Raw genomic sequence first — 27,045 nt, forward strand, 5'->3', positions numbered from 1 at the left:
TAATTTGGCATGAAAAAAGCTTTCCTCGACAAAGGATTTACATTTACCTTGTCTCAAATAATTTTTATTTATTCCTAAATAAAAGTTTCTTGTACTTTTTTCTTTGCATGAAATATTTGTACAAGAGTAAATGTAAGTACAAGTAGTCACAAAACGAAAAAAAAACACAAGTTGCAACGAAATACGAACGTAGTATTATGCAGTAGCATAATTGTAAACGTTATGCATGGACACGAGGGAAATGGACGAACGAAGATGGTTATCGTGAGAAAGACTCAAAGAAAAGAAGTGATTTGACGTTGATAATAGACTGAGTTTGTTTAGTATAAAAAATTCCTAAAGAAAGAAAAGGCAAAGGGAAGTGAAGGCGCATGGCCCTGCCCCAACCCAACACTTTCATCAGTACATCTCATTCTCATGGCTCTCTTCCGAAGATTCTTTTACCGGAAACCACCGGATCACCTCCTCGAGATCTCCGACAGACTCTATGGTCTCCCACTTTCCTTTTCCTTACTTTCTTACACATTTACACCCTTTTCTTTTAAATATACATTTATATTTATAATTTTTTTTTGTTCTTTATTATCTTCGAAATTTGAGCTCTTGTTGGGAATTTAAGCATCACTTTCGTGACCGGTGGTTGAGTTTTGACCTGAGTTTACTGAAATTTATTTAAGTGGTTTTATTGTCATGCAGTGACAATGTGGACTTGATTTCTTTCTTTTGTTGGGGGTACTCTGTTGCATTGGTTTGGTCTATTCCTTGTTGGTTTGTGTTTTTTAGGGTAGGGGTGTTTGAGGGGTTATTCTATCTAGAGTGTAACAAAATGTGGAATGGGAGGGTTGAATTTGAAATAACTGGAGTAAAATAGTAGTGATGGTAGTGATTCATCAATTGAGGATTGTTGATTGGAATTGGAAACCCCAGGAAGGTTGGTTTTGTGTGGAAGATGTGTTTTGAGTTAGACTGTTGTGCTTTTCCTCAAGGTTTTGAATTGTGGTTGCGATCATGGTTTTGTTGTGTTCCTTGTTATTGTGGGAAATTGTGGTTGATGTTGTGGCTGAAATCGCGTTCCCAGATGGTTTTTTAAAACCTTGCCTGTCCTTAAGGGAATTGTAGTTGTAGTTATGCCTTGTAACAACTATTGTTTCCGTTAACTACATCGTAGTAAATATGGTACTTGGCAGGTGGAAAGTGTCTCCTCTGTTTAGTGTAGTGTATATATAGGTTTGGTCTTATTCTTCTAAGCTTCTGTTTTATGAATTGTATTGGTTTACTTTGTGCTTTTAGTGTCTTAATGAAGTTGTGCAGTCTTGCATTTCTGTAATATTTGATTGTGTTTGTGCAGTTTTTGATTGTTGCTTCTCCAAGAATGTGTTGGAGGAAGAGGAGTACAAGGCTTATATTGGGGGGATAGTGGCTCAGCTACAGGATCACTATCCGGATGCTTCTTTCATGGTGCTCAATTTCAGAGAAGGAGATAGGCGCAGTCGAATTTCAGACATTATGTCTCAGTATGAGATGACAGTTATGGAGTACCCTCGGCAATATGAGGGTTGTCCACTTTTGCCTTTGGAGATGATTCACCACTTCCTTCGGTCAAGCGAGAGTTGGCTGTCTTTGGAGGGGCAACAAAACGTGCTTTTGATGCACTGTGAAAGAGGCGGATGGCCTGTGCTCGCATTTATGCTAGCTGGTCTTCTATTGTACAGGAAACAATACAATGGGGAACACAAGACTCTTGAAATGGTGTACAAGCAAGCACCTAGAGAACTTGTCCACCTTTTATCTCCTTTGAATTCACAACCTTCTCATTTGAGATATCTTCAGTACATTTCCAGGAGGCATTTGGGTTCCGTGTGGCCTCCACCAGATACACCCTTATATTTGGATTGCCTCATTCTTAGAGTCCTTCCATTATTTGATAGTGGAAAAGGTTGCAGGCCGGTTGTGCGTGTCTACGGTCCAGACCCTTCAAAACCTTCCAACAGAAGTTCTAAGCTTCTTTTCTCAACTTCAATGACCCCAAATCATGTTCGCCACTACCAGCAGGTGATTTAACGTTGTGCTATTCATAAAGAATTGTGAATTGATTAGATAGAATATCTGTGCTATTCATAATGAATTGTGAATTAATTAGCAAAATACACTCTTAAGAAGTTTTAACCACAGGCAGAATGTATGCTCGTGAAAATTGACATCCATTGTCATGTTCAAGGAGATGTGGTTCTTGAGTGCATACATTTAGGTGAAGATTTTGTTCGTGAGGAGATGATGTTTAGAGTCATGTTTCATACTGCGTTTGTACAGTCAAATATACTGATGCTGAGGCATGATGAAATTGATATTCTGTGGGATGCAAAGGATCAGTTCCCCAAGGACTTCAAATTAGAGGTAAGTTATTGTTTTTCATGTCACAGTTATTATCTGAAGCAATAGGAGTTGAACACATAATCATATCTGTATCAGGTGCTTTTTTTGGATGCTGATGCTGTTATACCTAATCTAACCACATTCAATGTGAGTGGAGATGCAAATGACACAGAATGTGCTTCACCTGAGGCTGAGGAATTCTATGAAGCAGAAGAGATCTTCAGCAATGTAATTGATGCACAGGAAGGTAAGGGGGATTACGATTCTCCAATGGTTATTAATGATGGAAGTCATAAAGAGCTCTGGAAAGAGTATTCAGATCCTCATACTTTTCAGGATTCTGTGTTAGATGATGGAATTCACCAACAGCTTGATTATGTGAAGTACCAGCTTGACAAGAGGGTGGTTTCAGATACTCATGCTGTGAAAGATATTGGTGTGGATTATGGAGTCACTTTTATGACAAAGGAAGTCAGTGTGGATGTGCATGATGAGTTGTCAGTTAACATTGAAAAGAAACAACTTCCTTCAAACTCAAAGCCAGTGGGAGATACAGTTGTAGCAAAGCAAAAGACTAAACACCAAGAACCACTTGGTTTTCTGGCAAAACACGCAAAACCCGATGCAACTAGGTGGATTCCTTCTAATAAGGGTTCTTATCAAGATTCAATGCATGTCTCATATCCACCATCAAGGAATATTAATTCAGCGGCTACTCCGTCAAATGTTACCTCTGCAAAAGATAAAATCACTGATGCCAAAGGAAAATCTACTTCTGGTTCTCATGTCGCTGCAGTAATTGTTTCTATGGACATGGCAAATGACCTGAAAAGTTGTACAGGGGATAACTCAAAATCTTCAGGCAGCATAGCTGAAGTAGACTCAAACTCTTCACCACCATCATTACTGTCAGTCAAAGAGACGTCTCTTCAGTCAGAGACTCAAACACCACAACAGAGCTACAATCAAATGTTACAACTTCATCCTCCACCTCCTCCTCCACCTCCATTTTTTGGGAAAAATAGAGGGAGCTTCATAACTCCTACCCAATGGAAATCTTTTTATCCATCCATTGCCATAGTTGGACAAAATAGTGGTGCTTTAGCTCCTCCTTCCCTGGCTCCTTCCATTGCAAGTGGTGCAACTACATCAAAAGTTTCTGAATTACTTGATGCAGTTTCTGTTTCCTGTCCTCCACCATCACAACCACCACCACCACTTCCTCCTCCTCCTCCTCCTCCTATGTCGTCTACAATTAGAGCTCCAGTGCCTCCTCCTTCAATATCTCCAACATCATTTAAAACTCCACCTCCAGCACCCCCACTGCCACATCCACCTTCTCCTCCTTTAAGTAAATCTACACCACTGCCTCCTCCTCCTTTAAGTACTGCTCCACCACCACCTCCTCCTCCTCCTTTAAGTACTGCTCCTCCACCACCACCTCTTCCTCCATCAAGTGGAGTGCCACCTCCTTCATTGTCTAGAGCCCCACCTCCCCTGCCTCCACCAACTTGTGGACCACCACCACCTTCAATGCATGGAGGCACACCTCCTCCACCACCTCCAAGTGGTCGAGGCCCACCTCCTACTGGATATCGGGCTCCTGCTGCTCCTGCTCCTTTTGGATCTCTAGGTGGGGCTCCTTCTCCATCACCACCTGGAACTGATCCAAGAGGGAGAGGGCGTGGACTTACACGTCCTACGGGAGCTGGTGCCATGGCAGCTCGGCGGTCCTCCTTAAAGCCTCTGCATTGGAGTAAGGTAACAAGGGCATTGCAAGGAAGTTTATGGGATGAATTACAAAGACGTGGAGACCCTCTAATGTAATTTGACTTGCCTATTGCAAGATTTTATTGATTCATTTCAATTCTCTACAAGTATACACTTCACTGGATGCTTTCAATCCTTCATGTTGTAATGAATGGTTTTACATTTTATCTTAGAACACAAGAGTTTGACGTTTCAGAGATAGAGAAGCTTTTTTCTGCAAATGTTCCAAAACCTGCTGATTCAGATGGTAAATCTGGAGGGCGACGCAAATCTGTTGGATCCAAAACTGACAAAATCCACTTGGTAATCTTCTAAATGAATATTCTTAGTATTTGATTTTTGAAAATTGTGTGGGAGATGATTTGACGGGTTTTATTGGTAGTCTTTCCTTTTGGAAGTGCAATCATTATGATTTGTAATTGTACTTCACAACAAAGGTTGCTGGTGTTAAAGGATTCATTGTTTTAAAATTGGAATTTAGTACCATTGTTTGTATGCTTAGAAGAAAAAAAAAGTATGCTTAGTAATTTGTTCATAAAAGAAGTAATTTTCATTGTGGTCTGACTTGAGTGATTAGGTAATCTCTCTTTAACTGTGAAGGAATCAAATGCACTCTTTCCTATAGTTTTGTTATGTCAAGAAAAATATTGAACATAAAGTATTGAGCATGGATGACTATCTTGGAAAATTTTCTTTAATGTTATTATTATTGTCTTCCATTTTCTGGAATTAAAATTCAAATACTGCAAAAGTGCAGTGTACATTTTTTTGGCTGTTAAAGCATTTATTCAAAATCATCGAGTTGATGTTCATTTTGTATTTTCCTAGTATCTAATAAATAGGTTATTCGAATGATTAATTGTAGATTGACCTTAGGAGGGCCAATAATACTGAAATTATGCTCACGAAGGTTAAGATGCCACTTCCTGATATGATGGTAAGTTGATACTTTGAAATTTCTTTCATGTGAGCAATTTTTAATGTATAATCATGCGAGCTAGGATTTTACATTAAAGCATATTATAGTGAACAACAGTATTCTTTTTTCATGAAGCATAAATTTTAACTTTTTGAATGCAAGTTCAGCAAGACGTGTGCTAGCTTTGGCTTGAAGGTGAAAATTGGATATGGAATCTTGGATCTATCGTACAAAGTGACAGAATGAAGAGAGATAGGTTTCAAGATTTGTGGATGAAATCAATAAATGCTTCTAGTGTTATTGGTGAGCAAAAGATGCCACTCAACCTTAAAGGAAAACGTTACTATATTTATCCATAAGACTGGAAATGCTTTATGGTACAGAATGCGAGGCAATAAAGTGGCAAAAGAAAGTTTAAGCCAAGTGTTCCAGAGATGAGAATCTTTCAGTGAATGAGAGGAGAGGACAGACAAGAAAAGAGAAGATGATGACTGAGTTTACCAGAGATAAAGTAGAAGAAGCATTTATTAATAAGGCAAAAAATGATAGAATCCTACGTAATAAAAGCCCCAGTAAGAAGAGTGATCAGATGGAGGATAACCCAATAAATAAAGGTAAAGACAGAAAAACTCTAAGAGAATTCGTTAAAAAAGATTTAGGTATAAATGCCTTCTTTGAGAACTTGGTTTAAGAAAGAAATAATGAAGTTGTTTGATCCATTGAGGTGACCTCACCTAATGGGAAAGTGCTTTTGTTGTTGTTATAGTGGCATTTGCATTAAGATGATTAATTTTTTCTTTTTTTGGATGTATGTAGTTATTAGTTAAGACTAAAAGCTTTTGATAGTAGATGTTCTTGGTAACAGATTCTTGTCTTATCATATATGTGCAAACTTTATCAAACTAAATCTCCCCCCTGTAACTTCTTCAATTTATTGTCTAACATGTTGAAATTCATATTCTCAGGCTGCAGTACTGGCTATGGATGATTCGGTGTTAGATGTCGATCAGTTGGAAAATCTCAGTAAATTTTGTCCTACCAAAGAGGAGATAGAGCTTTTAAAGGTGAAGCTTAACAAATTTAAGTGAATCTGAAAGTAAAACTGAGAACTAAATTGCCGTGAAAGAATATTGTATTTAACCTAAACAGAAACTGAGAACAATATAGTTTATATAACAGTTACAGTTATGTAATTGTCAACTAACTTGAGTTGGTTAGTGACATCTGTCAAACAGCTGTCCTAACTGTCTAACTGTCTAACTAATATCAGTCTAACTACCAACTGTAGTTAGACTCACATGACTAAAAGAAAAGAAAGAGTTACACTGAGTAAGTATACTCCTATAAAATTTATACATGATTCTTACATCTTATTTTGACAATTAAGGGTTCTCATTTCTAGCATTTGTTGTTAGTCTGTTACTATGAATTTCTACCTTATATTGTAAGTTTCTTGCTTTTCTAATTTTGATTCATCTTGGTTATGGTTTATATAGGGATACACCGGTGATAAGGAGAATTTGGGGAGGTGTGAAAAGGTTTGTGAATGATTTTTTTAACCATAATATTATATAGTATTTCAGAAAAGAAAAATGCGAGCAGAGAACTTGTATGGGATTTCTTTTTTGGCATATCCATAGCTGATTCATGTCTTGGTGTCTTCAAGTTTACATGAAGGATGATTGGGCTGTCTTGTAAGTACAGTTTTCCTAGAGTGTGGTAACGATAGGATAAACTACTGATACTCTGATTTGATTTGAGAGGAGAATTAAACGTAACAAAGATGAAATATATATGGTGCTGTTTGTGATTTGTTTGGAAGTCATTGCTTACCTTATTATTAAGAAGTAAGGTGAAAATAATGAAGATTAGGTAGCCAAACTACCATAATAAGAGATGCAGGTTTATTTTAAGGAAACAATTGATGGAATGCAAATCGAAACTAAATAATTGCAGAACACTTCCTACTGTTAGGTTCTCGTGACATTCTTTTGGTCACGGGTGCAAACCTTTTACTTTATCTTTTTCTTTAGTCTGTGCCACCAATACCTCAAATTGTGGACACATTTCTCTACTGTTGCTGGTTTCTCAAGGTGGTGAGTCTTTCATAATACTTTACCCCAAGCATCTTCCTTCAAATATTTGAATCAAAACCTCTGTCAGGTCTTCCCGTGTCAAAGTTAGGGTATTCCTTCTCAAGAATCTGAACCATTGCACTACTATTCCATCCATACTAATGACAGTATATTGTTCCTTCTTTGTGGATTGCATCTTGCACCTCAGAATTTTTCATCTCTAGCTATCCACCCCAAAAGGTCATGTACCACGAAACTGGGCAAATCCACATTCTTCTTGCATGAAGGGATGCCATTTCTTCCATTTTTGGAAGATTTGTATCAACTTGTCTCCTCCTTCCTCCCCCTCCATACCTTGCACACTTTTCTTGACCTCCAAAGAGTTTGACATCCAATGAATTAAGCTGGGGATGATAAATGCTAGCCATTTTCTTTTTTTTGTGGAATTGGACAGTTTTCCAACACTTCAATCACTTTCACATTCTCTGAATTGTTGATTCGGCAAGTCAGATCATAATGCTAGGGCCCCAAAAGTGAATAAGAAAACCTAGAAGTGGGATGGTGAGATAGGAATGTAGAATAGAAAAAGTAGAGTAAGAGAATGAAGGGGATTCTTAGAATTCATACTTAAGGCATCACTCAACCCTACAAAACCGACTTGTAAGGTGAGGACTGTCCAAGCCTTATAAGGACCACATTGGTCATATCTCTAGTCAATGTGGGAACACAATATACCCCTTCACTTCCAGGATTGGACATTTGGAACGTGGAAAAATTGTTGGTGGCCAAACAACACCACCCCTCACGCTTAGGAATAGACATCTAGAGTGTAGATAAATACGGGTGATCCAATAACTGGATGTTTATGTAGCTCTAATACCATCCAACAAATTATGTAACAAGCTGGATAGATCAAGCTCTGATACCATCCAGCTCTAATACAAATGTAACAAGCTTGATGCACTGATATATATATATATGCTCCAACTTCAAGGGGAGTGTTAAGATATGTTGAGATATTATCTTAATGTTTCTTATTTCTCTATTTTATTTTACTATCCTTAGATAGGTTGATCATATTATTAATATTATTAAAGGGGTGTATTGGATTAGGATTTTAAAAGACTATTTTAACATAAAAAGTCGTGTGCATTTTAAAAGATTATGTAGGAAAGTTATGATTTATCAGTTTCTTTTAAAAGACTTTTATGATTAAGATTCTATAGTTTGGATTTTAGGGGGGGTGTATTGATTAGGATTTTAAAATACTATTTTAGTACAAAAAAGTCTTGTGGATTTTAAAGATTATGTAGGAATATTATGACTTATTAGATTTTCTTACAAGACTTTTATGATAATTTGAATTTTAATAGATTTATATCATAAGGATTTAAACGATTTGAAAGGAATTTATAGATTTATAAGATTTGTAAGTGTTAAACTCAGAGAAATTGGAATGAAAACTATGTCCTCTCCTCTGGAGAATTCTCATTTAAATAATATGATACAATTGATTTCTAGCCTTGAAATTTGCTACAAAATACTATATATGATAACCTACAACTAGGTTAACTAGTTAAGGATATAATTACATAGTTACAGCTATACAATCATGCAAGATATGCTGGTTTAAAGGGCCAACAAATCTATAGCCAAATAATCTGCCTATCAATTCTATTGACATCCCCCCTCAAATTGATGTTGGTGAATTTGCAAGCATCAATTTGCTGACTAGGAAATTATGTCGTTAATGTGTCAAAGATTTGGCGATGACGTCGGCTAGTTGAACAGATGTTGAGACATGAGGCAGAGTGATAATTCTGTGGTCATAGGCTTCCCTGATTGAATGACAATCGACCTCTATGTGCTTTGTTCTTTCATGGTATACAAGATTTGCTGCAATCTGTATGGCACTTGTATTATTAGCATACAACGGAGTTGGTGTTGCTTGTAAATAACCAAGTTCTGAAAGAAGGCCCCGTAACCAAATAATCTCAGAGCATGCGGCAAACATGGACCGATATTCTGCTTCAGTAAAGGATTTAGAGACCGATTCTTGTTTCTTGCATTTCCAGGAGATAGGGGCATCTCCTAAAAACATACACCAATCAGTAGTAGACTTCCTTGTGTCGGGACATCCAGCCCAATCAGCATCACTGTATGCTTGAAGTTGTATTGTTGCACCTGTAGGAAAGAAGAGACCACGACTAGGAGTGATCAACAAATATTTAATGATTTGTTGTACTACTGTAAGATGCAAATGTCTAAGATTTTGCATAAATTTGCTGACTGTGTGGACAACAAAAGAGATATTAGGTCTTGTGATGGTTAGGTAGATGAGACTTCCAACCAACTTTTTATATAAAGTTGGGTCTTGTAGGAGTTCACCTTCATCCCGTCTTAACTTGACATTAACTTCCATGGGAGTGTCAACTGTAGTTGCAGTGGTGAGACCAGCTAGCTGAATTAGATCCTGAGTATATTTGTGCTGAGTGACAAAGATGTCTTTTTGTTGGAATTGTACTTCTAATCCCCAGAAATAAGTGAGTTGTCAAAGATCTTTCATGTGAAAAGTTCTATGCAACAATTGTTTGATTGTAGTGATATCTTGATCTGAGCCAGTGACGATAATGTCATCCACATAAACAAGGAGGATCACAATTCCTTTTGAGGTCCTTTGTAGAAAGAGAGATGGATCATAGCTACTTTGGATGAAGGAAAAGCCAAGTAGTATTGTGCTAAACTTTTCAAACCGCACTCTTGGTGCCTGTTTTAATCCATACAAATAATGTTTTGGCTTGCAAATAGTATTGGATAATGGTGAGGGCATACTAGTAGGAAGTTTGATGTAAACTTCTTCGTTGAGGTCACCATGAAGGAAGACAGTTTTGACATCTACCTGGTGAGTTTGCCAAGATTCAGATGCAGCAATGACAATAATATTTCTCACAATAGTCATCTTAGCCACCGGTGCAAAGGTCTCTTCATATTCTAGGCCAAATTGTTGCTTATTTCCAAGAACAACCAATCGAGCCTTGTATTGATCTATTGATCCATCTGAACGCAACTTTATAGTGAATACAAATTTACTGCCAAGAGGTTTAACCGATGGAGGAAATGGAACAATGTCCCATGTCTGATATTCCTTTAGTGCAAGAAGTTCAGTTTCTATAGCATCCTGCCAACATTTATGCTTCATTGCCTGTTTATATGAAGAAGGAATAGGAACAAATGCTAAAGTTGCTATCAAAGATAAAGGTTAAAAAAACCATACTTTTCTGGTGATTTACGAATGCGAGTATTGCGACGTAAAGGGGTTGGTTCTAGTTGAAGTGCTGGATCAACAACAAGAGAATGATCGGGAAGGGGCCTTGGAGGGATTGAAGGCTGAATTGGTGGAACAATCGGATGTCTTTGGTAAGCCATGAAAGGAGGACGAGCTTGTTCTTCTGCAAAACTATTAGGAAACAATGGCAAAACAAATTTGGATGTAGAAGAGTGAGTGTCCTGGTTAGTAGCAAAAAAATATGTATCTTCTTGAAAGATGACATTTCTAGAAACCCGAATCCTATATAAATGAGGATCATAGCATATAAAACCTTTTTGATGGGCTGAGTAACCCAAAAAAGCACATTTAACAGATTGAGCTGTGAGTTTGGTGCGTTTTGGTGGCTGAAGATGAACATAACAGACACAACCAAAGGTGCAGAGAGTGGAATAATTGGACGACTTACCAAATAACCTTAAGAAAGGGGAATCATTGTTTAACACTTGAGAAGACAGCCGATTAATAAGGTGGACAACAGTTGAAAGAGTTTCACACCAGAAATAGGAGGGCATGAAGGAGTCCAACATTAAGGTACGGACAACATCAGAAAGATGACAATTTTTTCTTTCAGCTATCCCGTTTTGTTGGGGTGTGGAAGGGCATGACCTTTGAGATAATATACTATTTTCCTGCAAGAACTCTTGAAACAAATGAGATGTATATTCCCCCTATTGTCAGAACGCAGAGTTTTAATTTTTGATGAAAATTGAGTTTGAACATAGGCATGAAAGAATTTGAATGCAGAGAATGTTTCACCTTTAGAACGCAAAAAGTAGACTCATGTAAAACGACTATAGTCGTCAATAAAAGTGGTAAAATATATGTAATGTGCATGAGATATTACAGGTGTGATTCCCCATAAATCACTGTGAATTATGTCAAAAGATTGATTTATATTTGATTGATGAATTGGAAATGGTAGAATTTTACTTTTATCAAGTTTACAAGAATTGCAATCAAATTGAGCAACACTAAAAGATGAGGAATCTTTATTGCCAAGAACTCTGGATTTCATTAGTTCATGAAGTACATTGGAATTTGGGTGACCAAGACGCTTATACCATATTTGAAATTAACAGTTGTAGAATTACAAGAAATAAAAGGTAGAAAAGAACATGGTGACAATGATGAATAAAGAGGAAAAAGACATCCAACTTTAGGCCCCTTTGCGATCATCTTCCGTGAGTGTTGATCCTGCATAAGACAACTAGATTTTGAGAATTCAACTCTACAATATTATCAACTAATTGACCAACTGAAATAAGGTTATTGGTGAGATCAGGGAAAACATAAACATTGGTAACAGATGAAGAAATATCTCCAATTGCTGTGATAGGTAAATTGTTTCCATCTGCCGTGTGTATTTGCAAATTACCAAAGTAATTTGTAACATTGCTATGGGCAGCAACATTATTGGTCATATGATTGGATGCGCCAGAGTCAAAATACCAAGGAGAGCTGGGTAAAGAAGCTTTACCTAAAAGACCCAAAACAGAAAATGCTGAAACGATCATTTGTTGAATCATTTCAGGGGTTAAAGTTGGCACAGAAGCTGGCGGATTTTGATCCCCAGAAACAGGAGTAGTAGAAGAGCCAACAGTTGCAGTGAAGGATATTGCATTTCTCCATGGTGGTCTGATTTGACATTCTTTTATGATGTGACCTTCTTTTTTGCAGTAATTGCAGAACTTTTTAGGACAATGGGAAGCAAAATGTCCATGGCCTTTGTAGCAGAAACATTGGACAGTATTCATGTCTCGTCCTCGAGGGTTTGCCTTGTACTGCATACATGCAGGAAGGGGGGCAAATTTCTGCTATTCCATGTTTGTCTGAGTGTGGAGACGTTGTTCTTCACGAAGTAGTTCATTTATGCATTCATCCAAGGAGGAAGCAATAGCTTTATTCATTAGGTTGGTTCGAATGCCCTCAAAATCAAATCTCAATTTCATAAGAAATTGATCTCGTTTTGTGGTGTCATGAACGTTTTGGATTGCAATTTGTCCTACAGTTGACAAATCTTTATAGACAATGTCAGTATATTCAGCCCAAAGATTCATGAAATGAGAATAAAGATTAGAAATTGAGAGTCTATCTTGTTGAAAAATGACAATTTCATGTTCAAGTTGGAACCTGCGAGCAGTGTTGTTTTGGTTATAAATTTTCCTCAGGTAGTCCCACATCTTTGCTGCCGTGGTGAAGGGTCTGAGATTGAGGACGATATTAGACTCAACAAAGCCTATGATCCAAGTCATGGCTTGTGCATCTTTGACCTCTCATTTGGCATGTGCCTCCTTGTGCATAGTTTTGTCAGGAGTAGAATTAGTTCCGTCAACATGACCCCAAAGCTCCTTGCCTTTGATAAAGATCTGGAACTGGAATGCCCAGGTGGAGTAATTCTTTCCATTAAGATGAACAAAGAGGACATCATATTTTTTAGTAGACATGATGCTCTTGTGAACAGTACCGCGCAAAAGGCTAGAACTGGGAACTTGGAGACTGGGAGTGCAACGAAGAAAAAAATCTAGTTTGGGATCAAAACCTAGACTGATACCATGTTAAACTTAGAAAAATTCGGATGAAAATTGTGTCCTCTCCTCTGGAGAATTCTCATTTAAATAATATGATACAATCTGATTTGTAGCCTTGAAGTTTGCTAAAAACTATATATGGTAACCTATAGCTGTGCTAACTAATTAAGGATATAATTACACAGTTACATCTATACAATCATGCAAGATATGCTGGTTTAAAGGGCCAACAAATCTACACAAATAATGTCAAATAATTTGCCTATCAATTCCACTTAAAAGATAATAATTTGAATATTATTGTAATTCTATCTTTCAAAGAGCGAATACAAGACTTATTTATAAGCTATCAGTGACCTAATTAAGGAAAGAAATGAAATGGAACAAAATCTGTAAAAATAAAAAAAATCAAATTTGTACTAATTACATAATAAAATCTGTGCTAATTATGGAATGTATCATAACACTCCCCCTCAAGCTTGTGAATGTATATCTATCATTCCCAACTTGCAAGTAAGGTCTTGAAGTTGCTCCGTGGGAAGTCCTTGGTAAGGGATGTATTCGGTGGCTATAAGACCACTGTCTAATTTTTCCTTAATAAAATGTCGATTAATCTCTATGTGCTTTGTTCGATCATGTTGAACTGGATTGTGTGCAATGCTGATGGCAAACTTATTATCACAAACCAGTCCCATAGGAACTTCATATTTTATTTTGAGGTCATCAAGTATGATATTCATCCATAACAACTCACAAACACCTTGAGCCATAGCTCTGCTTTTGCACTTGATCTTGCAACCACATTTTGCTTCTTACTCCTCCACGTTACTAAATTTCCACCCAAGAACATGCAGTATCCTGTGGTAGATCTCCCATCAACAATTGATCCTGCATAGTCAGCATCAGTATATACTTTCATGATAAATATTTCTCCTTTTTAATCAACAACCCCTTTCCTAGAGAATACTTAAAGTACTGAATGATTTTATTTATTGCCTGCAAATGTCTTTCTCTTGGGTGATGCATGAATTGAATAACCACACTAACTGCATAGGCTATATCAGGCCTGGTGTGGGATAAGTAGATAAGTTTTCCCACAAGTCTCTGGTACTATGTCTTCTCTACCTTTGGGCTTTCTTTATCATTTTCAATCTTGTGATTTTGCTCTATGGGCGCTCCAGTGGTTTTACAACCCAACTTGTCAACTTCTTTGAGGAGATCAAGTATATATTTTCTCTGAGAAATGAAGATACCCTGCCTAGAGTGTGCAACCTCTATCCCGAGGAAGTACTTTAGCTTCTCGAGATCCTTCATCTCAAATTGGGTAGCTAACCTCTCCCTCAAGGTTTGTTTTTCAAGCTCATCATCGCCTGCAATAATTATATCATCGACATAGACCAAGAGCAAAGTAAGTTTACCATCTTGGGAGTGTTTTATAAAGAGAGTATGGTCAACTTGGCTTTGCTTGTACCCCAAAGATTCCATAGCTTGAGTGAACCTACCAAACCAAACACGAGGAGACTGCTTGAGACCATATAGGGCTTCTTTAGTTTGCAAACTTTATTTCCTCCATTAGTGGCACCATTTCCAGGTGGAATCTCCATGTACACTTCTTCTTCCAAGCTTCCATGTAAGAAGGCATTTTTAACATCAAATTGATGCATCTCCCAACCAAAGTGCGTTGCTAAGGAGATGATGATCCTAATTGTATTCATTTTTTCCACTGGAGCTAATGTCTCCTCATAATCGATTCCATAGGTTTGGGTGTATCCCTTTGCAACCAACCTTGCCTTATACCGGTCCAATGAGCCATCAGCCTGATATTTAACTGTATATATCCATCTATAACCCACTACCTTTTTGTCTTTCGGTCTCTCTACAATCTCCTAAGTCTCATTCCTTTCCAATGCACCCATTTCTTTATTCATGGCTTGAACCCAGTTCTCATCCTTTAAGGCTTCTTGTACTGATGTAGGGATTTTGATAGAATCAATAGCTGAAATAAAACTCCGATGCTGAAATAAAACTCCAGTTCTCATTTCCTTAGACCGCTTGGCCAGAATCCCCAAACTTCAGGACTTATTTAGATTTTGTAATTCCTTCCATCCCAATATGGTATCAAAGCATTGGTATCCAACATGAGAAGAGGTTTTTGCTTTCTTTTCTTTCTCAACTTTTTTTTTTCTCTTCCCTCCTACAAATAAAGATCTTATTCTTTCCTCTAATACCATCTTTGAATTTGGCCTTAGATCCTAACTCAATTCCACAAAGCTAGCTCGTAAGGACTATATTGGCCATATCTCTAGTCATTGTGGTATCTCAACAGGGATCTGTATTACAAAGAAAAAGTGAAGAATAGGGAGACTTCAACACAATTTCCCTGCAGTCACGTAGTCATAAATTGGAACTGTATGATGAAGATCGAATGATTCGTATGTCAGATGCCTATTTAAAGTCTAGTTTATGGAGATAAAGTATAAGACATCTGATCTTTATCCAATGGTTCCAATTCGCTGACTACGTGAATGTATTAATAAGCGTATACCAATTCAATTGGCCATACAGAGAGTGAATCAAAATCATGAAAAAAGGAAGCATATACCATTTCAAAGTTCATGTAATGAGACAATGATAGATTGGTTGCCTGTTGGCATGTGGAAGAAAAAGTTTGTCTTACTCTTGCCAATCACTACTGTTGAGACTTGGATTATAAACAAATTCTTTTGGTCTTTGTTAATTCAAGAATGTGTATGTGTAATCATATTGTTATATACATTGGTTATGTTTCAGTATTTTTTGGAGCTGATGAAAGTGCCAAGAGTGGAGTCAAAATTCAGAGTATTCTCTTTCAAGATTCAGTTTAGGACTCAGGTTTGCTGTTGTCAGTAATGTTTTTCTGAATTTGCTGTGGATTTGGTTTTTTGCATATCTTATTTCCACTTTGCAGATTACAGAGTTTAAGAAGAGTTTAAACACAGTGAACGCTGCCTGTGAAGAGGTACTTTGCTTATGAGTATAATAAACATATGTTGCTTGTATTTTTTTTAACCATGTGCAATTATGCACTTTTATCTTGCCAATAGGTCCGAAACTCGTTCAAACTGAAGGAGATTATGAAGAAAATTCTTTATTTGGGTAATACATTGAATCAAGGAACAACAAGGGGTATGTCTTTTTTTAGTAATAGAAATGTCTTTATTACCATTCACTTCTGGTTATGGGAAATATATATGGTGCTACTTCTGTCTATTTTTAAAATTAGATAATACTTGTCCCTTCATATGTTAGTAAAGAAATTTCATTTTTTTTAAATATCTGATCTCCGATAAAATATGAGTGTGAAATGTTTCCACTTTGTACAGGATCTGCTGTTGGATTCAAGTTAGATAGTCTTTTAAAACTAACCGAAACTCGTGCTTCAAACAGTAAAATGACACTAATGCATTTTCTTTGCAAGGTAAGAGTCTTAGTTGCATTAAATGAAGATATTATTGGTGGTTTACCTTTCTGATTCTTTCTATTTGAACTCCAGGTCCTAGCTGACAGGTTTCCCGGACTCCTTGATTTTCACCTTGACCTTGTAAACCTGGAAGCAGCCACTAAGGTAACAATTTATATTTTGGTTCTTTATATGCAAAAGAAAAAAGGTCTGCTGCACCTTGTTACCCTGATTTACTAGTCCAATTTCACTTTCCCCCCTTATTTGTAAAGAACATCCCTTCCTGTTTCAATTACTTGTTGCAATGCCAGACAAAACTATATCATTTTTGGCATAGTCATACGGGTTATTTTTTTTATCATTTTACTTCCAAAGAATCACATTGGACTTTGCAAATGCCATGTTAAATCAAACGTGGTTTACTTCATACTGTAAATTATGGGGAAAATGCAATAGGACTACTAAATTTGGCTGGGAAAGTGCAGTTGAGCCAAATGTAAAAGTCCAAAATTGCATCCTTCAACTTTGGCCCTTTGATAAATATCCACTGTAATTTCAATTTTGGAAATTAATCCTTTTAAACTTTGTGAAGAAAATAGCCCTGTTCATAAAAAAAGTGTGCAAATTCAGAAACCATGGAAGAAATTGCAGTTTCGCATAATCATAAAATCAAGAAATTTCACACACGAGCACACTTGTTGAATCAATATTCACCAAAATCCCTATTAAATGGGTACTCATGTTTTAGTTCTCTTAGAATATGGGTTTGGGTCATGTAAGGTGAGGGTTGTCTCCCACTTATATACTCTATATTGGTACTATCTCTAGCCGATGTGAGACTTGGGTTTGTTTTTCCAATACACCCAAAAACACTTTTGGGCTTGTGTGTGAATAATATAGTGGGTGAACCTTTAATGAATCTAGCGTAAACTCTTGATACCATCTTAGAATGTAGGTTTGGGTCTAATTCAATTCTACAAAACCGACTTGTAAGGTAAGGGTTGCCCCCCACTTATATACCTTATCTTGTCACTATCTCTAGCAGTTGTGAGACAGGTTTTTCCCAATAAGTTTCATTGACTTATTGATCAATAGAACTAGGTGCTGAAAGTTTAAGCAGGGTTGGTTGTCGAAAATCAACACCTTGGATGTCTATTAATCAAAGGGTATTTTCACTTTTAACGAAAAGAAAATGTTGTTTGTACTAGCTAACTGTCAGTATTAGTTAATCTGATTGCAATGAATAGTGATCGTAAATTCCTGATCTTGCAGATACAATTGAAATCATTAGCAGAAGAAATGCAGGCAATCATCAGGGGATTAGAAAAGGTTAAACAGGAGCTTGTTGCATCTAAAAATGATGGCCCCGTGTCTGAAGTTTTTCGTAAGGTGTTTAGTATTCTTGATTCTTCATTATATCATGTAAAGAATACAATACAATGCAAAGAAAGTTATGTGTCTAAACTCAATTCATAATACTGGTTTCCTTCATCATGAAGGTAGTTGACATTGTAATTTTATTATTATTTTTCTTAGAAATTGGTCTTGGGCCTAACTCAACTGCACAAAACCAACTTGTAAGATGAAGACTACTTAAGCTTTATAAGATATATTTTATGCCATATCTCTAGTTGGTGAGACTAAATCACCACCCTTGAGGCTGCAATTAAGGTAGCCCCCAAAGAGGGCACAACTATGGCGGGCTAGGGGTAACCGCAATTAAGGTGGCTTTCCAACACTTTCCTCATGCTCAGGGTTATCAGCCTAGAGAGTGCAAATGCATGTAGCTTAACAATGAATCTAGGATAAACTTTAATACCATCTTATAAAATGGTCTTAGGGCCTAACTCAACCACACGAAATTGACTTGTAAGGTGAGGACTACCCAAGCTTTATGAGCTCTATCTATGTCATATTTCTATTAAGGTAGCCCACAAAGAGGCAACAACTAAGGTGGGCTACGGGAGACCGCAAGTAAGGTGGCTTTCCTACATTTTCCCTCATTAGTTAATTCCAGTTTACAATGAAGCTTGTAGATGTGGATTAAGGATCCATCAATTTTTTTCATAAATTTTGTTTCTTGTATTTATTTGGGTGCAATTTTGGTCTCAATCTTTGGATTTATAAAATTGGATGTAAAGTGGCCAACACAAATCTTATTTTAGCACCTATTTCCCCTAAAGGGGTGAAATCATGGTTCCATAAAATAGAACACTTATATTAGCATCTCTTTTCCCTTGACTAAGTAAATGGTGATAATTATAGTTCCAAGAACCACTCCATAATTGGCAAGTAAATCTAGAGAAGAAGTCGATACTCCCTTTTGGAAATTAAGCAACAATTCTGAAAAGCTCATAATTTTTTATACAAATAGGTAAAAATTGGAGCTGAGTTGTGTTGGACCACTGGAGTTAAGAACTTTTCTTTAGCTACCAGTTTCAATGCAATTAAAGGCAATACATCAGTGATTTAAGTGAAAGTCTATTACAAATGTGTACTACTCTAAGGCCTAACCCTCCTTGAGTTTGTGGTGTTAGGAAGTTTCACATTGCCTGCCTCAGTTCTTAGGGTGCAGTTTATATATCTGTTGGACAATTTCACTTAGAGCCAATTGGTTTTAAGTTGAAATCTAACATGTGGGATGTCCTTACTTTGGAATTGGGAAACCTTTTCTCCCACGTAACTTTTCAGAAAGTGATGATAAAAAAAGGAGTTTTTTTAGGATTCCCACTATTCATAATTGATCAATAGAATCCTAGAAGAAGCTCAAACTGAAAGTTCCCAAACTTGCCTCTGAAGAGAAGGGAACAGTTGCTGTCTCTTTCTCAAACAACTTACCTTGTTGTAAAAGAAGTGTTATGTTCTTCCAAAAGTTTTAACTATGATGGGTGCCAAAGAATTCTTTGGTTTATGTTGAAGTAAAATGCTCATTCATATCATTTATGGCTTCTTTTTATGTTCTGCTCATGGTTGCTTAAAGGCAGTCGCAATTCCTGAAATCTTATCAGACTTTACTCTCCTCATTTCTCTCTATCAATTATTTTGTACTGTCCAAAAGAAAATTATTTGTTATCTAATTCCGAGTTTACATTCCAAATGCTTGCTTTGGCTTATTTTCAATTTCACATTGGTTCTAAGTTTTCCCATCTAAACTTTTTCAGCCCATGTCAATACACTCTTACCATCTACTCCTAAATTATAATGGTAAAATGCTTGTGGAGCAGTGTTGCTATTGGCCTTTTGTAAGTTATTGAGCTTGTCATGTACCTACTCTCCCAAATGCTTGAGCTGTTAGGTAAGGCACATGGATGGTTTTATATTACATCTGTAACCCCCCACCCCCATCCCCTCGTGCAAGAATCATTTGGGCTTGAAGCATGTATTATGCACCAGCCTTCCTACCTTGTGCTAAATTCAACTTTTTATTAGAAGAATGAGTGGTAAGGATCAAATTTCACTCGGTCATCAAGTCTCTGAAACCATGTCATGAAATGACTTTCCCAAAAGCTTAAACTATTAGGTGAAGACATATGAATGGTTTTATATCACATCTGGACATAATATCTGGGCCTCCGGATTGGGGCAAATCCAAGGCGGTCCAACACATGGGATCCTATAGTCAAGAAATGTAAGAGAAAATTGACAAAATGGAAGCAAAAGCTATTATCTTTTGGGGGAAGGGTAACACTTATAAAGTCTGTCCTAAATTCTATTCCTATATATTTTTTATCTTTTTTCAGGGCTCCAAATAAAATTCTGGACAAATTAGAGACGATTTCTGTGGGGCGGAGGTGTGGAGGAGAAGAAGATAGCATGGGTAAAGTGGGAGTCGGTGTGCCTACCAAAGGAGAAAGGTGGAATAGGGATCAGGGACTTAAGGAAGTTTAACTATGCATTCCTTGGAAAGTGGAAATGGAGCTTTTTCTATAACAAAGGAGAATTATGGGCTAGAATATTGGACTCAAAATATGGTGATTGGAGACATTTGGAGGAACCAACAAGGGGCAACAGAGCATCAGCATGGTGGAAGGATATAAATATCATAGATCCTTCAGGTGCAGATGGCAGCCTTTTTGATAAAGGGATAAAATGGAAAGTGGCATGTGGAGAAAAGACCAAATTTTGGGAGGATGGATGGAAGGAGGATAGAGTAACATTTAAGTTGAAATACCCCACACTTTTCTCTATTTCCAAACAGTAACAACATCTCATAAAGATGATGGGCAATTTCACAGCTACAGGTTGGGAATGGAACTTTAAATGGAGAAGGCAACTTTTCGATGATGAGATGGAGATGGCTGTAAAGTTTTTACAAGATCTAGAAGATATCAGCATCCACCCGGACCGAGAAGACAAGTGGATTTGGAAGGAAGATGCATCGGGTGTCTATTCAGCAGGGAGCGAGTACAAGAAGCTTATGTCAGCCCAAACTGATGAAAATCAGGATGGTGTTTTTACTGAGTTATGGAAGGTCAAGGCTCCTAGCAAAGCTACGTTCTTCGCGTGGAGACTACTCGGGGATAGATTACCAACAAAAATGAACCTGCGTAGGAGAAATGTGGAAATAAATGATCCCACATGTCCATTCTGCAAATATAAAGATGAGGATGCAACATATATATTCTTTAGTTGCAGGAAAATACTGCCTTTCTGGTGGGAATCAGTATCGTGGACAAACACTTCAGGACCACTTCCACAGATCCCAAGAATGCATTTCCTCCAGCACGTGGTTTGGAATCAAAATGGCTCTAGTTCTCAGATTTGGAAATGCTGGTGGATCTCCTTGACCTAGAGTATTTGGCAGCATCGAAATAACATTATTTTTGAAGGGACAATTTTAATGGTAGTAAGATACTGGAGGATGTAATTTTTCTTTGCTGGACTTGGCAAAAAAATCTGAATAAGGACTTTGACGTATCGTTTCATCACTGGTCCAACAATATGAAGGAGGCATTTATGTGATTAGGGTGGGACTCTATATGTATGTTGGGTAGCTGTGGACCAAGCAAACTGTCAGAATTATGGTTTCCTAATTCAATTTAGATACTCTGTATTAGGGAATCATAGTCCTACTAAATTTGGCCCAATGTGTAATTTCAACAATACAACTTATACTGATTAACATATAATACAATATTATTTTTGCTGAGTAAAAAAAAAAAAAATCTGGACATAATATATGTGATGGCACTAAATATTTTTTTTATTACATTTCTTACTTCTGTCTTGAACAAATATTATGGGTCACTGTCAAACCAAAATTAAGGAGTCCTTTAATTTGTTTTAGAAGAGAACGAACTCTCCGTCATATTGCATTCATGAAGCTAATCAAGTGGTAAGGATCAAATTCTACACTACTTGCTCATCAAATCTTTGAAACCATGTCATGAGCCAACTTTCCCAAAAGCTTAAATTATTAGGTGAAGACATAAGACATGAATGATTTTACTTTACATCTTTAACAGAATGTATGCAATGACATTTTCAAAAAAAAAATTGTTACTTTAGCCTTGAACAAATATTATGTGTCAAACCAAAATTAAGGAGTCCTTGAATTTATTTTAGAGGTGAACAAATACTCCATCCTATTGCATGAATGAAGCTAATCGTAGTTAATACAAGTCTGTCATCTAGTGTATATTTTCAATGCATTTGACTCTTTAATGTTTTTTCAGACATTGAAGGAATTCATTGCTGTTGCAGAGTCAGAGGTGGTATCCGTAACAAACCTATATTCTGTGGTGGTAATATGCTTAACCATCTCTTTGGAAGATTATACATAGGTATAAAGGGACATAAAGATTGTGTGTTTTATTTGTGGACAGGGTAGAAATGCAGATGCACTTGCCCTATATTTTGGTGAGGATCCTTCCCGTTGTCCTTTTGAGCAAGGTTGGTTTAGCATTAGTACTTATTCTTGTTGTCGGTAGGACAGAGAAGCAGAGGGTGAGAAAGGAGAGTAGATAAGGAAAGGAAGACCGACTTTAGTTTCATCGTTCTTGCATGTTAATGCTTTGTTTGGCAAAGTGACTTGTCCTGCTATCTATTTTATAATGCTCAAGCTAACTTCTTATTGTTGCTTTTTTGTTGATTGCAGTTACTGCAACTCTCTTCAATTTTACAAGGTTGTTTCTGAAAGCACATGAACAGAATTGCAAGCAAGCGGAGTTAGAGAAAAAGAAAGTGGAGAAAGAGGCTGAAATGGAGAAGGCTAAAGGCATTAACTTGATAAGGAGGAGTGGGAAATATGAAGAAGAAGAAAGCTGAGAAAGAGGTTGAAGAAAAAGGCTAAGGGCATTCACTTCATGAGGAAGAGGGAAAAGATAGTTGAAGACTGGGTTGGCTTCTCCTTTGCACCAACATCATTCTCTTGCCAATGAGAGGAGATCTACCTGTGGTAAGGGGATTGCTTCCAACATCGAGTTAAGTAGCCCCTTTGTGAGATCTTGGTGTGATAACTAGCCTTTCAAGTTGATCTAATTAATGAAGTGAAATGGAAAATTCTTTCCACCTGGAGACCTTTGAACATACAAAAAGGCTTAGGAGTTGATTTATTGATGGCATGCTGAATCATATTTTTGTTGATCATTCACAGAAGAATACTCTGGAAAGGCCAAATTTAGACGCAGCATGGATGCTTCTCATGATGATCACTAGAGAATCATCTGCCTCCAGTGAATGCTATGATAATGGATCTGGTCCTTCGATTTAATAAGAATGTTGAAATAGACCATGCTTCTATTGCAGTAGAGCTGGCTTTGGTTTCATCATTCAATTGGCATATTTGTCGGACACCAAAAAGCTAATGTTGTACCATGAAACCTTGAACAAAATTCGAACCCTCTTTTAGGATTTAATTCTGTCTCATGTAAAATAGAAATTAGTTTGTTTTTTTCCATTTAATAGTTATTTTAGTGGGACACCCTAAAGAGCAAGTTGTATAGCTGTCAGGTTATGAAAAGAATTAGAAATCAGGTCTCTGTACTGTAACTGTAACACAAGTGAGGAGAAGGCTTAGATAGAAATGCTAGTTTCAGTTATCTTGTGAAATGCAATACACATTAGCGAAAAAGCTTCTTGAATTCTTGTTGCATTCAGTTGTTCCAGAATGGACTGGGTACACACATTTTGGTAGTAGAAAGACACTTTTCGTATTCACTCTGATAGTATAGCTATTTAATGGTGCTGCTTGGAAGGTACCTCACTGATTGCATCAATATTTGCATTTACATAAGTATGTTGTGTGGGGTTCGATTCCTAGTCATGTATATAGATAAGACTTTGTTAGGAGAGACAACTCACTTTGGTGATCTCTACACATCGAAAGGAATTAGTCTTGGAAATTGATTGGGAAATATTATTGGTACAAAAAATATTTGCATTTTCCATCTGTAACTTCATTTTGTCATACTGAGATTTCATTTGTAGTGGTCATTCAGAATTGTATACTAGAGTTATTATAGCAGAACAGGAACTCCGAGAGTCACTAAAACCAAGTTTGTCAAAGTTCGAATGCTGAACTTTTACATTTGATTCCTATGAGTGACTTCGGCGCCGTAACTTCATTGATGTCTAATTGTGTCTGGAAAGAGGAATGGTGAGAATGGTAAGTATTAACTTTGCTATCCCAATTTACATGTTTCCCTTGCCTCAAGGTTTGGTCCATTAGATGTATTCACGGATCCTGATTTTGGTACAGAAAATTCCCACGGCATTTGCATTTCCACTGTTTCTCATCTTTGTTGCCTTGGACAAGTAATGAACAAGTTGGAAATATTGTACAAGTGTGTTTTAAAAACACTAAATATCAGTTGAACTTTATAGAAGCAATTCAGCTTTTTCTGTAATTAAATGTGTGTTCCATGGTTTAGAGTTCACATATCATGACTGCTCCGAGCTTGTTTTCCATTCAATGATCTCATGTATTGGGATCATAATATAATAATAACACTATATCATTCATTGGTTTTGACACTTAGATGGTCTCATACATACATTTTAAAAAAGAATTTAGAGGCTTGAGCTAATGTAAAATGAACATATTCTCCATGGGGTCCACAAAACAGCGTCTTACTTTTTTTGGTCTGAAAACAAACCAGTAAATTGCTTTGCCTCTAATAGGGTGTTTGGGTTTGCGTTTCCCACAGCATGTGTGTCAAGTCTGAAGCAAAAAAGTGGTATTTTTGCATCTTTTAGCTGATTTGACATGATAACGTGCATCCTGATGCAAATCAAAACACACTATAATTTGTCTATCATGGGATTCACAAGGAAATTGTGCTGGCAGCTGCTTCTATCTTTATTAAAAGGCAACAGCAACACTCACGCAGAAGAAATTGAGTAGCCCTTATTTTCCTGTAACATCAAGATGCGAGTATTCACCTATCTAACTTGTACAGAACGCAAGGAAATAGACAAGAGCCTTTGTATTATTCACAAGTAAAAGATTACCAATAAATATACAAGGTAGAGAGATAGGATAAAAAGAAGACATTTTAACAACATAAAAGAAATACATTAAAGTAAAATGGTGAATCAATCTCCTAGTTTTAGCACATAGCTGAGCTGAGGTTCCTCTGTTGAAAACCTTTTTGCCCTGGGGTGTTGCTCGATTTGGTTTCAGTAACATGAAGGAATTTTCAAATGCATCTATATATTTTGAATAACTTGTAGCTCCTTCCCTTTTGAGAAAATAAGCAGAAAAACCTTGGCCAAATTGATTGATGACAACAATATGCTACCTTATGTTACTTAGGTAGTTCTTCAAAATTCTTCAATACCAAGTAACCACAACTGTCTTCCTCTGGGAATTCAATCCTCATAAAATGCTTGTCTTCCTGATCACCCCTCAATCCCACCTTGCAGCTTTTGTAAAACTTGCAGCTCACAATTGTGTCAATGGTGATGAAAACTGAGTACAAATAGGCAATGAAAATGGCCTCTAAAGCCATAAAAGGCCATGATGACATTTCACCATTGTGATAGGCTCTTACAACCCTGAACTGGAACAAAGCCTCAATGGCAGCAAGGCCTACATTGGCAGGCAGTGCCAGGAACAAAGCCATTGATGTCCTTCCCCTTAGCATAACACAGGCCTTCAGAATTGCCATGTACCCTCCATGTCCCTCCATGCCAGACAGTGTCAGTGACATGTTGCAAATCACAAATGCATTGGCAAGGATCACAGAATAGAGAACTGCAGATGCAGCAGACATTAAAAGTGTGGAACTTGATGAAGTGTATCCCAGCCCTTCAGCAAATGTGAAGGCCAAAAAGAGGAGGCAAAAGCAAGATGCATTTGCTGAGAGAATGAAGAAAGAGTTGTAGATATAGGTGAGGAGAAGAGGCTTGTAATGGTACAAGATGGAAGTGAAGGAAGTTGGCAAAGTTGGTTTGTGGTGACTTAGAGCTTGAATTATGGATGCTTTTGCAATGAGGAGGAATGTGAGAGTGAAAGGAAGGGTGAAGATTGAGGAAGTGATTGTTTGAGAAACCTTAAGGTTGAGAATGGTAAACAATTGTGATGTGGAAGGAAAGCCTGCAGCATCAAAGAGAGTCCTTAGGTGACCGTGTATCTGAGGCAAGAGGGATGAAGAGGCTGGCACAAAAGCTTGTGATAGGATTATTGATGCTGAGAAAGGAAGGGCTAGAAAAGCTGCAGTTGAGGTGAAATAGTGGTAGTTTTGAAGAAAACTGTGAATTGATCTTCTCAAAATTTTGCATGAAACCTCCATTGGAATTGATGATTTTTTTTTTCTTTTTTCCTTGGAAAAGGAGAGGGAGAAGGTGATGAATTGAGTGGCTTGGCTTCTCAATTCTCACTAAAGGAGATCACCCTATGACAGACAAGTGTATGAGGTGTTGGTGTTGGTGTTTGTTTCCTTTTCTTTCTTTTGATTTTGCTCTTGATTTTTGGAGTAGTTGATTGGAGAGTTTAAAGGGTTGGTGTTTTTTTTTTTTTTTTGAAGGAAAGAAAGGATAGGCCAACAAAGATAAAACTAACTCCTACAAAGGTGGAGTTGTTCAGGAATTTCAGTTTTTGTCTTTACTTTTTCCTGAAGATTTTTATTTTTTGATCCTTCTTTGTATACTGAAAATCCTCACCAATAGGTTCTTAAGAGGACACAGGCAGAGCACCTTTTCAATGGCGTCACTGACTTGATATATTAGCACTTAGCAATAAGTGATTTGGTATGACAGGCTTTAAGTCTTTGTCTTGATTAAAAAATGTCTCCTTACTTAAATTGCACATAATTCAGTAGCTTATTATTGATGGCTAGAATACATTTTTGCAAGTCCAAGTAATATTATTTAAATCATGACAAATGGAATCATTCAATTTTGGCCCCCTTTATTATTATCCTTGAAATTTAAGGGCCATTTTAAAAATTTTAAGTACAACTCAACACTTGAGTGCCAAAATAAAAAAGCAAAAACAACATCTTGTCAAAGAAAGAAAATAGAATTTAATCTGACTTTTCATCATATAAAATATGATCTTTATAAAGTAGTAAGTTTGTAACCCTCTTTGACACTTTTCTTTTCACGTGGTATGGGAAGTGAACGTGAGTTGCAAGATATAATAGCAAAATAGGACAGAAGAAACAAAGAAA

At 37.0% G+C, this 27,045-nt stretch overlaps 2 protein-coding genes across 7 annotated transcripts; one reads left to right on the forward strand and one right to left on the reverse strand.

Annotated features, from left to right (window-relative positions):
* The first annotated feature begins 208 nt into the window (after positions 1 to 208).
* On the forward strand, positions 209 to 23,573 carry LOC100815561 (formin-like protein 20). Of its 6 annotated transcripts, none has more exons than XM_014774739.2 (17): positions 211 to 490; positions 1,349 to 2,052; positions 2,173 to 2,394; positions 2,470 to 4,196; positions 4,317 to 4,446; positions 5,009 to 5,080; positions 6,028 to 6,126; positions 6,559 to 6,600; positions 15,784 to 15,864; positions 15,941 to 15,991; positions 16,077 to 16,158; positions 16,356 to 16,450; positions 16,526 to 16,597; positions 17,705 to 17,821; positions 22,108 to 22,176; positions 22,263 to 22,291; positions 22,530 to 23,573. In XM_014774739.2, the coding sequence occupies exons 1-17, from the start codon at positions 418 to 420 to the stop codon at positions 22,576 to 22,578; spliced, it is 3,714 nt and encodes a 1,237-aa protein (XP_014630225.2). In that variant the 5' UTR covers positions 211 to 417; the 3' UTR covers positions 22,579 to 23,573. The 6 variants fall into 6 exon arrangements, 5 of the variants coding, with proteins under 5 accessions (XP_014630225.2, XP_014630226.2, XP_014630221.2 ...); XM_014774740.2 differs by having other exon boundaries at positions 22,263 to 22,324; positions 22,530 to 22,671; XM_014774735.2 differs by having other exon boundaries at positions 212 to 490; positions 22,258 to 22,291.
* Positions 23,574 to 24,843: 1,270 nt separating this feature from the next.
* LOC100797246 (uncharacterized) lies at positions 24,844 to 26,602 on the reverse strand. The gene has a single exon (XM_003522957.5). The coding sequence runs from the start codon at positions 26,164 to 26,166 to the stop codon at positions 25,180 to 25,182; it is 987 nt and encodes a 328-aa protein (XP_003523005.1). The 5' UTR covers positions 26,167 to 26,602; the 3' UTR covers positions 24,844 to 25,179.
* Between the last annotated feature and the right edge of the window lie 443 nt (positions 26,603 to 27,045).

Source organism: Glycine max, chromosome 4 (assembly GCF_000004515.6).
Source record: "Glycine max cultivar Williams 82 chromosome 4, Glycine_max_v4.0, whole genome shotgun sequence".
Classification (NCBI taxonomy): Eukaryota; Viridiplantae; Streptophyta; class Magnoliopsida; order Fabales; family Fabaceae; genus Glycine; species Glycine max.

Excerpts from the sequence above, each read along its gene's own strand:
- LOC100815561 (XM_003522263.5), top strand. The coding sequence starts at position 418 with ATGGCTCTCTTCCGAAGATTCTTTTACCGGAAACCACCGGATCACCTC. Across the intron at positions 2,053-2,172 it reads ATGTTCGCCACTACCAGCAG|GCAGAATGTATGCTCGTGAA; the intron begins GTGATTTAACGT and ends TTTTAACCACAG. Across the intron at positions 5,081-6,027 it reads TGCCACTTCCTGATATGATG|GCTGCAGTACTGGCTATGGA; the intron begins GTAAGTTGATAC and ends TCATATTCTCAG.
- LOC100797246 (XM_003522957.5), bottom strand. The coding sequence starts at position 26,166 with ATGGAGGTTTCATGCAAAATTTTGAGAAGATCAATTCACAGTTTTCTT.